At 38.4% G+C, this 15050-nt stretch overlaps 2 protein-coding genes across 2 annotated transcripts in view; both read right to left on the bottom strand.

Annotated features, from left to right (window-relative positions):
* Positions 1 to 814, bottom strand: part of LOC120768734 (paramyosin-like) — an 8874-nt gene extending 8060 nt beyond the window's left edge. Inside the window, exon 1 of the mRNA XM_040095507.1 lies at positions 671 to 814. Within this exon, the coding sequence (XP_039951441.1) occupies positions 671 to 814 (144 nt within the window). The remainder of the gene's footprint in view (positions 1 to 670) is intronic.
* An 850-nt stretch (positions 815 to 1664) lies between these two features.
* Positions 1665 to 15050, bottom strand: part of LOC120769755 (homeobox protein H2.0) — a 31842-nt gene continuing 18456 nt past the window's right edge. The window contains exons 2-3 of the mRNA XM_040096918.1: positions 1966 to 2585; positions 1665 to 1904 (exon numbers count right to left, since the gene is read on the bottom strand). Coding sequence (XP_039952852.1) covers positions 1665 to 1904; positions 1966 to 2585 — 860 coding nt within the window. The remainder of the gene's footprint in view (positions 1905 to 1965; positions 2586 to 15050) is intronic.

Raw genomic sequence — 15050 nt, 5'->3', positions numbered from 1 at the left:
GTACAGACAGAGAGACGGAGATGGCTAAATCGACTCAGCTCAACATACTGATCATTTATATATACATATACTGTATAGGGTCTCCGATGCTTCCTTCTGGGTGTTACAAACTTCGTGACAAACTTAATATACCCTGTTCAGGGTATAAAAATGCCACGTAGCAAATTTTGTCCAAATCCACCGAGGTATGGGATTTCACTAAAAAGTGAGCGGTGCCACTCCTGTCGTCCATCTCGGTGGTAAAATTAAATGTCTCTGGCGTATTTAGTTATTGATTTGTTGCGGTTTTAGTAGTTTTTAACTGTACCGTTATATGGGGAGTGCGCGGGGTTATCATCCCATTTCATCCATTTTCACAGTGTCGGTAGGTATGTAGGTAGTTTTAATAATATTTGAGTTATACTCTGTAGCAATAGGTTGCAAGAGTATAAAAAGAATCACAATGTACCACAAGAATTAACGCAAAAACCTCATGGACCGAATTTCCATTTGCGAAATGCTGTTAAATAGTAAAAAATGCAATTCACTTCTAAAGCGGTTGGTTACTTAACTTGAAAATTGTTTGACAGAATGGACAACTATTACTTCCAATCTTTTATTTGAGATATGTATGTACTGTTAACAATTAGACCGTTTGATGTAAGCAATCGCTCAGAAGGGGCCAGCTTACGTCGATAGGTTCGGAATTATGTTCCATCAGGGCAACGCCAGATAACACACATTGATAGAGATTCGCCTGAAGCTCCAATAACTTAGTTGTTTGATTACAACCTGTTCTTTTCTTTGAATTTTGCTGTTGAAAAATTCGCCTCATGCTTAAAAAAGTGTGGCATTATGAAACTAAATCAATTGGCAACAAGCTATTGAATAAAGCGACGCATATTTCACTTAAAGCGGATAATTCTAACTAAGTAAAACCTCCTCTTTAATACAAAAATAATGGATTTCTTTTCCACTAGACCTTATATTATGGATTTCACTGCGTATAAATTACAGAAGATGAAATCTTATCATAATGGTAAGTAATTAATTTTCTGTGATCTTGATGAGTTTGACTAAAGTTTTAATCAAGCTGCTACATGGAAAATCTTATTGTAAGGTCGCACCCCGACCGACACTGTAAATATCCCTCGTTGAAAACCTCGACTTTTTCAGATAGAAACAATATGCACATCATAGAAGAAATTATTATTATATCTGATGCAGACTGATCAGTAATGAACAATTTCTAGGGGAGGATGGAAAGATATGAGAAGGTATGAGTTCTAACATATGTATATCATTATTAAGGGAACCGATGACCGCTACAGCAACAACAGCAAAGACGAAACACAACAATTGGGTACATAAAAACGGAGATCCAAGAAGAGCTGTAAAAACTCACTGACATTTTAAGATTTCATGAAAGAAGTATAGTATATTACACATAAATATATTTTCATTTATTTTCATACACGAAAAAAATTAACAATATCGTAACAAGTTTATTTTAATTAAATGCTAATGAGTAACAAAAATTGTATGAGTAAATAAATATGTATGCTTTATTATACATTTCTTTTGGTTTCTTTATGTTATTGAGTATATATACGAGTACTTTTGTTGATATCTGCATACAATTATTGAGTAGTGTAAGCAGAGTAAAATATAAATATACATATAATTCATTGCACCACGTCAATTTCATCTTCGTTCTCACTTAATTCACCATATGACGAATCGTCGCTGGAATAACCGTCCACGATGTGCTTTTCATCATTAGTCGCTTGCACGCTACTCTCTTGTTTGTGACTGGACGCCGCAGCAGTTGTAGACGCTGACGGTATTTGCTTCTCCTGGCCACTTTTCAGATTTTCACGCGTGTGCCGCCACTTCATGCGACGATTCTGGAACCAGACCTTAACCTGAAAATGGCAATGGAATACCTAAAATTCGCAATGCTATAACTAATATGGCTCTACTAACCTGCGCATCGGTGAGGTTGAGGCGCGCCGCGAGTTTACGCCGATCGGGCTTTGTTATGTATTTCTGCTGTTGGAACTGTATTTCGAGTCCTTTGCGCTGCAAATTGCTGAAAACTGCACGCGACCACGAGCGTTTTCGTTTGCTGCCGCCACTGCTACCACTCGCACTAGTTCCACTATTGTTGCTGTTACTCATACTAATACTACTGCCGCTCGCACTTGTTAGTTGTAGTTGTGGGGAGGTGTTGCTGGCGACGGCGTGGCTTGATGTAAGGCTCGTCGTTTGCGTCCCATGGTGAGGGTGGTGTTGTCTGTGGTGATTTATAAGGCTAGCGGTACTCATAGGAATGTCCAATAAATGATGCGCATGTGTCTTCAACGTGGGGAAACGTACCGACAGCGTCGGTGGAGCAAAGTTTTGCATATTCATTGTGGGATTGTGGAAAGATTTAAGGCCGAGACTGACAGCGGTACCAACACCTGTACCACTCAGATTTTGCAACATTCCTGGCGAATTGACAAGTATTTGTGCATGTGTTGCAATGGATTTTTGTTGCTGTTGTTGTTGGAAGCGCAGAAGGGCAGATGTGGCCAACGCGGAGTATGGAGCGTGCAGCTGCACTGTAATATTATATTAAAAAAATATTTATTTAAGTGCATGGCTTTTAGTATGAAAAAGTTAAAAGACACTCAGAGCAGTTTTCGAAATTCAAAAATATTTTTTTTCGCAATTCTCATTCTCTCTCATTGAGAGAGCAATAAAGCAGACAAAAGAAGTGAATAAATTAGGGTAGACGAAAAATAGTACTCGCTACTAAGAGAGATAAACTGAAAAAGCAATCGATGTATGTATGTTTTTCCTCGACGAACTGCAAAGGACAGTTTGAATACTTTCCAAAAATACTCAAAGTTGTGGCTGCAACTACAAAACGATAAATCGACTGATATATTTTCACTTAAGTTACTAGAAATGATTAACGGTAAACTACCAATTAGTAAGACATTGCGATTTTGTGATTTAGTAAAGTGGAAAGAGAAATATAATTATGTTATATGAGTGTTCCTGGATTCAAACATCAACTTAAGGGCTCTTTGTTGCGAAAACAAGATTTATATTAAATTAGTTATATTCAAATATGCGGTGGAACCTTCTCAGTACTTGAATAGTTTAAATGCTCAGACTGAAAATCAAATAAGAATAATAGGTCCGCCGAATGTCTTTCACTATTAACAGTCCGAACCGAACCGAACATAAGAAAGCGTGTACCAAAAATTAAAACCCAGCCAGAAAAGATAGTATCGTTTCCATCAGAAGATCATAAAAGAATTAAATCTATATATAGTTGAACATCCCTAACTCGAATCACCATAACTCAAAACAAACTTTGTCTTAGAGAGACTTCGAGTTATGGAAGGAAATTAAATAAAATTCGGCTTCTAATGTCAATTCAAAGTTCGAGTTATGAAAGTTCAATGATATTTGGAAGACTTCGAAAAATAAATTTGAATATAACTAATAATACAACTATTGTGGTAAATTGTTCCTAATTTACTTGCCCTATATACTACAGCAGGAGTCTGCTTTGCGGTTAGTAGCTGGGTATACTGGACAACGGAACGCACTGGTCAAATTTGTGTAGGAATTCTTAATATGAAATAAAGTTGGAAATACTCAGTCGATTTGAACAAATTTTTATGTTAGTCGTTAAATTACTTAATACTTCAATTTAAATACCTCAGCTGAAAGAATACTATTGGCCATTTCAAAGGATTTGAGCTTTTTTTTTACTAGCTGTCAATTCTAAAGTCCACGTTTGAGTACATCATAATAATTTATATATTAATTTAAGCATTTTGGTGCAACAATAGAAATTGTATTTTCTTAATGCACAATTTTACCACCAAAAGTTTTGAAACGAAGTATGTATGTAAATATTATTTGAAAAATGCGTTTCCATCATGTGTATAAAGAAAAACATTTTTTTTATCATATTTGATAAATTATTCAGTTCGAACCCCCAGAGGTGATCTAGTAACCTAGTCTAGTAAAATTATAGAGGCAACCATTCTGCAGCCTGCTGAATGGCAGTGAAAGTATAACGCCAGGAGAAGGCGAATACGATTCCCTAATCGGTGGCGATAGAGCAGACGTTCCACTGCCTGATCATGAAGAAGTTCGAATAGCAATTACCTGTCTGAAGAACAACTAAGCGGCGGGGGCCGATGGATTGCCGACCGAGCTATTCAAACGCATGCTTCAGGTTCTTTGTAGAAAATGGTCGTACGAAAGCATGCCCAACGATTGGAATTTAAGTGTGCTCTGCCCAATCCACAAAAAGGGAGACCCCACAATCTGCGCCAACTACCGTGGGATGAGCCTCCTCAACATCGCTTATAACCGTCAACAAACTGATTGGACCTTATCAGTGTGGCTTTAGACCTGGCAAATAAACAACCGACCAGATATTTACCATACGTCAAATCATGGAAAAATCCCATGAATAGAAATTGGACACACATCACCTCTTCGTCGATTTCAAAGCTGCTTTCGACAGCACGAAAAGGAGCTGCCTTTATGCCGCGATGTCTGAGTTTGGTAACCCCGCAAAACTAATACGGCTGTGTAAACTGACGTTGAGTAACAACAAAAGCTCCGTCAGGATCGGAAAGGACCTCTCCGTACCGTTCGATACCAAACGAGGTTTCAGACAAGGCGACTCCCTATCGTGCGACTTCTTCAATCTGCTGCTGGAGAAAATAATTCGATCTGCAGAACTTAATCGAGCAGGTACATTATTTTATAAGAGTGTACAGCTGCTGGCGTACGTCGATGATATTGATATCATCGGCCTCAACACCCGCGCCGTTAGTTCTGCTTTTTCCAGACTGAACAAGGAAGCAAAGCAAATGGGTCTGGCAGTGAACGAGGGCAAGACGAAATATCTCCTGTCATCAAACAAACAGTTGACAGTCACTACTTTAAAGTCGTAGATCATTTCATCTATTTTGGAACCAGTGTAAACACCACCAACAATGTCATTCCTGAAAGCAAACGCGGGATCACTCCTGCCAACAGATACCCCTTTGGACTGAGTATTATTATTCCCGTCTTGTTATACTATGGTGCGGAGGCATGGACAATGACATCATCTAATGAGTCGGCCTTAGGAGTAATCGAGAGAAATGTTCTGAGCAAGATTTACACACCCGCCGGTGGAAGCAGAGGAAGAGGAAGATCTCCACTCCTTTGGAAACATCACCTGGAGAAGAACCTTGCGTATCTTATATCGGCGCCAAATAGTAAAAAGAAGAAACTACTGACGCGCTGTTGTTAACTCGGCTATAACCGCGTAAGCGGTGTCTACGCCAGTAAAGAAGAAGAAAAAGAAACTATTGGTATGTACTTAAAACATGGATAATAGGTATCACATTTATTTAATGAAAAAACTTTGTTGATACTAGAAAATGGTTTAATACTATTACTATTAATATTATTGGTGCTCGACGAAGAAACCATTCGGAATGGTGGATAGTTTGTTAAGCTCTAGTAGAGCTAAACCTAAATCGATGAATGTATGTAGTAGATTTCCAAAGAGACTATTATGATCGAAAGCTTCAAAAACTAAAAAGATTGAACTATTCAATCGCAATAAGCCTGAAATATGGATGCACTAATCTTCAATTTGATACTTGGCTGAATTTATAGGATTTATAGGAAGTATTTGTTAGAAAAAATATGAAAGTTTCTTTTGTCCTTGGAATTAAATTTTCTTTAATTTAATTATTCAACGCTTTTAAAATCACTGTTTTTTAATCATTAGTTATACAAAGAGGTCCAAATGGACACTGGAGAGTCCTCTCACCAATTCATTAAAAAACGTGTATTCTCCCGTTCAAAAACAATGATTCATGACGATTAGTGGAAATCTATTAGACGTTTGCATAAATCTATTTTAAAGGCAATTGCAATTTATTACAATCAAACGCCGCAATTAATCACCAATTGTGCGATAATCAATCGAAAACATTCCATACTTAAATATATACATATGTATATGTATGAATGTGGTTTCTTTTCATCTGGCAAATTATACAACTTAGCTATTTAGGAAATTTCTTTCGGTCATTTGAGAAAATAAACAAACCATAGAAAAATAAAATTAAAATCAGCACGATTTTGCTAAATCGAAAATCAAATAAAATCAAATCAATTACGAAACGTTTGCGTACATTCATTAATAGTTCGACGGACGGAAAGAATTATATACATATTTACATTCAGATTTGAGTATATACATATGTATATGTAAAGTATAAGCATTTTCAGGTATATACTCGAAAACGTGCTCCAAAGTTTCAGCTAAACATACATATTTAAAAGGCAGGGAAATAAATACCGTCGACCAAATACAGTTGGTAATTAATTGTTCCGACTCGAAGCTGCAGACAAACAGAATAACAAATAAACAAACAATTCGATTAACCAATACTCATCATCTGCACCGTTCACCAGTACTTAGTGAGTGAGTGAGTGAGAGTGGAAGCAACAACAACAATGATCGCGATCTGATCGATCAGTAATGTACGCTGATCCACAACGGTGATAGATGAGGCGCCTGTTGGGGGCCAATTTTGATAAGATCTGCCTGTCTTTCGGTATGCCGACCTACCGGCCAGCAGATCAACCTGCCACACATCAGCGCCACATAATCAAATCAAATAGCATTGTATCATCATCCTCAAAGCAATAACCACAAAAATAGCCACAACATCAACACAACCTGCACCATCTCGTTATTGGTATTCAAATATTCTGAACGAGCAAAAAAAAAACAAAACGTGCCCATATTTAAGTAATGATCTTCATCATCATATTGAGGCATACGTTTTGGTGCAAACATACGTGCAGACATAGGTTTATACTGATGTGCAGATAAATGAATACTTCAGAAATCAAACAGTGAAAGGTGGAAGCAATGGCACAAGACGTGTATTAATGAACACTTTAACCAAGTGAACTCTGAACACGAGAAGTTGGAGTGAGATAACTTGAGTGTTAAAGGGGTATAAATCGGGATTTTGCAATATTGGATTGTTTAATTTTAGCATATACGTATTAACATTAATTTGAAAAAATCCTTCAACAATGTGATTCCAGAAATTCTTTCTTACTCTGTTGTAGTGGAGTATGTTACTTACTAGACCTAACATAGATTCAAAACTACAGGTCTGTATATGAACTTATCTAAGACTCCTTGACGCTTTGTCTGAGGAACAAAAACTAAACTGTATGTTGAAACTGACTTCCTAACAGAAGAAAAATTTGCCGTTGAAATCTAATTTCGTCAAATAGGAAAGAATTCATATCATGGGTCATACCAATATTTTTCTAAGTTGCCTAAGTTCTTATAACGACCTAATGATAGTTAGGTATCGTCAATGAGATATTTGAAATTATCCAACTAAACTAATGACCCCAATAAATATGCTAGACACTGATTTTCAAGAAAAAACGTTAACTTCGGCTGCACCGAAGCTAATCCATCCTTCATAGGTGCATTTCTTTTCGTAACTATGTGTTCAGTTTGTATGGAAGCTATATGCTATAGTAATCCGATCTGAAGAATATTATATTATTACCTTAAGCAGTAATCCATGTCAAATTTCGTGAAGATAAAACGTCAAATGCGAAAGTTTTCCATACAAGCCCTTGATTCCGATCGTTCGGTTTGTATAGAAGCTATTTGCTACAGTAATCCGATCTGAACAATTTTTTCGAAGATTATAATGTATTATTACCTTAAGCAGTAAAATTCGTGAAGTGGTATCAAATGCGAAAATTTTCCATTTAATCCCTTGATTCCGATTTCGATCCTTTCGATTTGTATGGCAGCTATATGCTATAGTGAGCCGATCTGAACAATTTCTCCCTATATTGCATTATTTCTATGAACAATATCTCATACCAAATTTCATGAAGATATATCGTCAAATGAGGAAGTTTCCCATGCAAGAATTTGATTCCGATCATTCAGTTTGTATGGCAGATATGTATGTGCTATAGTGATCTGATGTCGGCAGTTCCGACAAATGAACAGCTTCTTGAAGAGAAAATGACGTTTGCAAAATTTCAAAACGATATCTAAAAAACTGAGGACTAGTTCGTATATATACAGACAGACAGACGGACATGGTTAAATCGACTCAGCTCAACATACTGATCATTAGATCATTATATACAGACAGACAGACGGGCATGGTTAAATCGACTCAGCTCAACATACTGATCATTTAAATCTATACTTTTTAGGGTGTGCGACGCTTCTTTCTGGGTGTTACAAACTTCGTGACAAACTTAACCCTGTTCAGGGTGTAATTATAACCGTATCTAAGCTAGAATAACATTTGTTACTCGCACTGTCTAAAAAACTGTAAATAAAGTTTTTAAGCAATTTTATTTGAAAAACTTCTATTCAAAAAAGAAATTCCTTTAAATTTTTGACAGAACTTTTTTCTGGGATTCCAGTCTAAAAGTGAAATTTTGTCCTATTGAGAAATGTAATTTGCCACAGGAGATCGCAGTATCAAGGGGTACTTGTGGGCTAAAAATTTTGAAGAAGTGGACGTGGCTAGAGAGTCTCTAAAGTTACAAAAACCAAATTCGCTCAAAACAAATATCTTAATCTGTTCAGTAAACAAATCAAACTTGTATAATTGAAATCCAAATAGAATCCTTTATTGATAGTAGTATGTCTGTGTGGTAGAAATGGTCTGAATCGAATCAGTACTTCCCATATAAAGATTTTCGAATTTCTGGGAGACTTTATACCGCATATATTGGTCAATATGCGAGTTATCTTAATAAAATTGAAAGAGCGTGTTTTTCATTTACCGGTGCACATTTGTGCTTAACAGACCTTATGTACCTGAAAGTACTGCTCTGGCTTTAATCAATGCAAGTTGCAAGAGTATTCGGTTATACCTGAACGTAGCTCATTCTTACTTGTTCATAATTAATTTTCTATTTTTATATCATGAGTCTCGACGAAAGTCAATTACTTTCAGAAGGAGAGAACATCCTAGAAAATACCAATGATCACTCACCTTTAGTAAGGACCAAAGAAAATATAAAACATTACGAAGCCTCTAAGGAAGACTTAGCTAAATGTACGCTGCTACCACATATCACACCAAATCCACAGCTTTCATTCCGGATTGGCGCATCCGACTATGCAACGCAACACCAAGTAGTTAGAAACACGCTCAAACCGCTGGGTTTCTTCTAGCGAAAATTTACAAAAGCCGAACAGCGATGCAGCACCTACTGCATGAAGGTAACAGCTATGTATCTCGTGATTACCCAAGACGCCAACTTCATAATATCCCCCTGTAGAAGCGCCACTCCTTATTTGCGAAGAACACGGACAGCCACTTTTAACAAGCCTCTTTTGAGTTCACCTTTACACCAACAAGGCGTTCGCCATGGACAGGAACAGGTGGTAATCACTTGGTGCTATTTCCGGGCTATATAGTGGATGCGATAAAACCTCCCATACGAGCTCCCGTAGCTTCTGGCGAGTCATCACCGAAGTGTGTGGTCTGGCGTTGTCCTGGTGGAACACTACACCCTTCCTGTTGGCCAATTCTAGACACTTCTGGTCGATCGCCTGCTTCAAGCGGTGCAGTTGTTCGCAGTAGATGGTAGAATTAAGCGTCTGGCCATATGGGAGCAGCTCATAGTATATGATTCCCTTCCAATCCCACCAAACACTCAGCAAAACCTTCCTGGCCGTCAATCCCGCCTTGACCACTGTTTGGGACGATTCACCGGTCTTCGGCCACCACCGTTTTCGCTTGATATTGTCATATGTGATCCATTATTCGTCGCCAGTCACCATCCGCTTCAAAAATTAGTCGAGTTCATTCTGTTTCAGCAGCATATCGCAGACGTTGATTCGGTCCAGAAGGTTTTTTTTGCGTCAAATCATGCGGCAACCAAACATCAAGCTTTTTGGTATATCCAGCCTTCTGCATATGGTTTAAAATGGTTTGGTGACTAACTCTCATCTTCTGGGCGATGTCACGAGATGCCACATGCCGGTCTAACTCGATGTTTTCCATGATATCATCAGTATTCGACGTCGCAGGTCTTCCGCCGACTGGCTTATCCATGGTGTCGTTTCCACCTGCTCTGAATCGTCGAAGCCATTCCTCCGCAGTTCGAAGTGATAGAGTACCATCCCCCAAAACAACATTAATCTCACGGAATCTTTCTCTATCGTATTTGCCTTTAACGAAGGAAAACTTTAAAATAGCGCGAATTTCGGCGTTAGTAAACTCCATGTTTACACGTCTATACAAGTATGTAACTGTTGAACGCAATATCCAAACTAATCATGTATAGCGTCGTTTTGTAGGTTATGTCAAGACCTTTCAAAGATGTATAGTATTGCCCGATACGAGCGCTGTAGCGCTTTATAGATACATAGCCACGAAATTCAAAAGACAAAAAGCAGAAAGGAGATATGTATTTGAAAACTATAAAGCCGGAAAGGAAGAAGCGAATCATACTCAAGGAATGTATGCGCTTTGAAATAAATATAATATGTATATACACATACATACATACATAAATACATTTTAGAGCAAATCTTTATGCCGACAAGTGTAAATGAGCGTGTCTACACATGTATTGCACGTAATAAAAACTCATTTCAAAATATTCCAAGTAATTAAGGTAAACTAACAAATTACATGTGAAATGCGATAATGCACCACGATGGTGGTAATTTAAATACGGAAGCAAATAAGCATAAGTCAGCGCCAAACTCAAGTGCAACAACAACAATTACAATAAAACCATAACAAGTGCGCTAATGAGAAACGCAACGCGAAGAGTCAATATTTTAGATAAAATACGAGTTAAGGATGATGAACACATTACCTGGTGGAGCCAATAATAAACGAAAAAATAACAAAAAAGATCTTGTTGATAACCACGATCAACAAATATGCATAAACGCATGAAAACACTGCGTAGGAGGATGTGAACGCGCAAGGCGCGTTGAGTGGCAAATCGATTGCGCCTTACAAAAGAGAATTATATTAAACAAGCGTTCAAGTGTAAACACACATACACACACAAACAGAAGTATAATATAGACTATATATGCCGTGTGAACGCATGATTATTGTGTATATAGCCGCGGCGGGAAGTAAAAGTGGAAGCGCTAATTAAGCGGCAAGGCCGCTGCATCCCATAACTGTTGGCTACGACACTGTAACGCGGCGCGGCAGCGCATTTGTGTTTACATGAAGGTGTGGAAAATTGGTAAACTCATTACAATTGCGGATAACACAAACCAAATGTTGCTGCCAACACAGTGGCGCTGCTGCGGCACCACTCGTTGCAATCCCAATTGCAACAAAAGCAATGTGAGCGCTGGAAAAGCGCGCTCAATATGCACCATAGTCGCAGCCGAGTGCGCATGTCATGCCGATTGGTTGTGAGAATTCCAACGACTAAATATATTGCTTGTTGTTTTTTGCGCGCACAATGCTACAGTGAATAAAAGTCAAAAGCACATATTTTCGTATTTAATAAATGTTTTTCTTTTTGCCAAAAAGCGCGAGCGGAGCACGGCTGTTTCGCGGCGGTGATAGAAAAATATACAATAACTTGGAAAATGCGAATAAAAGGTAATAAATGTTAAGCAGGTGATAAATAAACTACTTACATACACACACATGCATATAAACAACTACCCCACATGCGTGCGTGTGATTGTACTACTTATTTATTTGAGAAATTCATAGCTCGATCCGCATCGGTGTTGTGCTACAGATGCGCCTTCGTTAAGTAGACGAAAGAATTATTTGATTTCGTTGCCAATGGAATATGCAACAGCGCAGGAATTTAAATTTACGAAAAATTTCTTACTTTTATAGACCACATATCGTGTGTGCTTAGCGCGCTAATACAAATAAATATAATGCGGGATATTTACGCAGGTACATTCACCCACGCACATACCCTGCAATAAATCGGATCAATTTGAGTCAGCATAGGCCTAACGGTTTTGAGCACCTTCAAAAGGAGGCTTTCATATAATACTTTTCTCCGTTTTCATCCAGTCTAGGTTTTTGCTGGGAAAGCTGATTTTTCACTATTCGAAATCAATACCTCTTAATAACATAAAGAACTATTGACGAAACAATTTAAGTTTTCACTAAAAAGCTTTGTTTACAATTTCTAACTGTCAACGGCAGCATAAATAGCTGTAACGCTTTTATAGCCAGAAAAAATCTGCTCTGCCTTCATAGAATTGTACTTTCTTTCACCAGGAAATATGGTTATAACTACTAAAAAGTCCTGGAAACCTTAATATAGGCATTTCTGAGTTCCCACTACCAAACAAAGTTTTCACGCGGAAAATATTTGCGAAGTTTTTCCTTTATTAAAATAGTAAATCTCAAATCTTTGCATCTGAATTGTCCCTTATAAACTGAGACTTAGTACATAAAGTTGTCTGTTGTCAAAAATCAATCTTTATGTTACGTCTGCAGACCGCTGTTATTATTCTATAAAAAAAAAAGATAAGATAAATAAATAAGGATTGCACCGCGACTTAAGGTTTATTGTGACCTCTCTTAAGTCATATCGACTCACTTAGCTTATTGATAAATTCCAACTTGAATTTGGCACAAGAGATGTCGATTACAAAAAGAACAAGTAAGGAAGGGCTAAGTTCGAGTGCAACCGCACAATTTATACTCCTGCAACTTGCAAGACTTTAAGCCAGGGAAATGCCTTAAGATGTAAAAAGTCAACCAGAGGATCGGAATCTAAGAAATTTTATATATACATGTACTCTATATATGTAACTCATAAACTGGCCGGCAAATTCGGCATAAGATTTGTTATAAAAACGAAAATCATTGTATGTAGTATGTGGGAGTTTAGGCAGTATCGACCCGTTTCTTCTATTAACCATGATCATGCCACATGCTGAAAAAACCGTTCCCTTGGTTTCATGAAGGTACCTCACATACAATCACCAATCCTATGGAGTAAACTTAGCCGGATATTCGAAAATTCTGCTAATGGTTATATGGGAGCTAGGTCCATTTTAGGCACAATGATTAAAACACGCGCTCCAAATTTCATTAAGATAACTGAAATATAGAAAAAGGAGACCGCACAATATGCGCCAACTACCGTGGGATTAGCCTCCTCAACATCGCATATAAGGTTCTAGCGAGCGTATTGTGTAAAAGATTAAAGCCCACCGTCAACAAACTGATTGGACCTTATCAGTGTGGCTTCAGACCTGGAAAATCAAGAACCGACCAGATATTCACCATGCGCCAAATCTTGGAAAAGACCCGTGAAAGAAGAATCGACACACCACCTCTTCGTCGATTTCAAAGCTGCTTTCGACAGCACGAAAAGGAGCTGGCTTAATGCCGCGATGTCTGAATTTTGTATCCCCGCAAAACTAATACGGCTGTGTAAACTGACGTTGAGTAACACCAAAAACTCCGTCAGGATCGGGAAGGACCTCTCCGAGCCGTTCAATACCAAACGAGGTTTCAGACAAGGCGACTTTCTATCGTGCGACTACTTCAACCTGCTTCTGGAGAAAATAGTTCGAGCTGCAGAACTAAATAGGGATGGTACCATCTTCTATAAGAGTGTACCTACAGCTGCTGGCGCATGCTGATTATATTGATATCATCGGCCTCAACACCCGCGCCGTTAGTTCTGCTTTCTCCAGGCTGGACAAGGAAGCACAGAAAATGGGTCTGGCAGTGAACGAGGGCAAAACGAAATATCTTCTGTTATCAAACAAACAGTCGTCGCACTCGCGACTTGGCTCTCACGTCACTGTTGACAGTCATAACTTTGAAGTTGTAGATAATTTCGTCTATTTAGGAACCAGCATTAACACCACCAATAATGTCAGCCTGGAAATCCAACGCAGGATTGCTCTTGCCAACAGGTGCTACTTCGGACTGAGTAGGCAATTGAAAAGTAAAGTCCTCCCTCGACGAACAAAAAGCTAAACTCTATGAGTCGCTCATAATTCCCGTCCTGCTATATGGTGCAGAGGCTTGGGCGATGACAGCAACCGATGAGTCGACGTTACGAGTTTTCGAGAGAAAAATTCTGCGAAAGATTTATGGTCCTTTTGCGCATTGGCCACGGCGAATATCGCATTCGATGGAACGATGAGCTGTAAGAGATATACGACGCACTTACATCGACATAGTTCAGCGAATTAAAAGACAGCGGCTACGCTGGCTAGGTCATGTTGTCCGGATGGACGAAACACTCCAGCTCTGAAAGTATTCGACGCAGTACCCACCGGGGGAAGCAGAGGAAGAGGAAGACCTCCACTCCGTTGGACCCAGTGGAGAAGGACCTGACTTCGCTTGGAATATCCAATTGGCGCCACGTAGCGAAAAGAAGAAACGACTGGCGCGCTGTTGTTAACTCGGCTATAATCGCGTAAGCGGTGTCTACGCCAATTAAGAAGAAGAAGAACTGAAATATAGGCTAATATATCCAGCATAAAATCAACTGAAAGTTCGAAAATCTCATTATTAGGTATAGGCCCGATACGACCAAGTTTTGACATACAGACATATCATTGTTAGAGAAGGATTATACCTAAATTTCATTTATATATCTCACACATTGCTCTATATTTTCGGTCAAAACTCAACTAAAGATACCGTCCACATATTCGGTACCTAGGGTCTTGAACGGTTTTGGTTGGATTTGGACAATTTTTGGTCAAAAAGTGACATCCTTTAAGAAAATTGTTAATTTTAAATTGTGTTATATGGGAAGTAGGCGTGGTTGTAGTCTGATTTTGCCTATTTTCACACTGTAGCAGTCTTAGAAAAATGATACGTACTATAATAAATTTAGTCGAAATCGGTTCGGTTGGGTCCCGAGATATGATTTCACCAAAAAGTGGCCGGTGCCACGCCCATTGTCCAATTTTCACAACGTCTTTCATAAAGCCTTCTCATACCATCTCAGAGTTAAAATTTAAAAATAGCGTCTAGTTAGAGATT

This window comes from Bactrocera tryoni, chromosome 2 (genome assembly GCF_016617805.1).
Source record: "Bactrocera tryoni isolate S06 chromosome 2, CSIRO_BtryS06_freeze2, whole genome shotgun sequence".
NCBI classification, from domain to species: domain Eukaryota; kingdom Metazoa; phylum Arthropoda; class Insecta; order Diptera; family Tephritidae; genus Bactrocera; species Bactrocera tryoni.
Note: the sequence above shows the minus strand (reverse complement) of the source record. Positions and strands in the feature narration are given on the sequence as shown.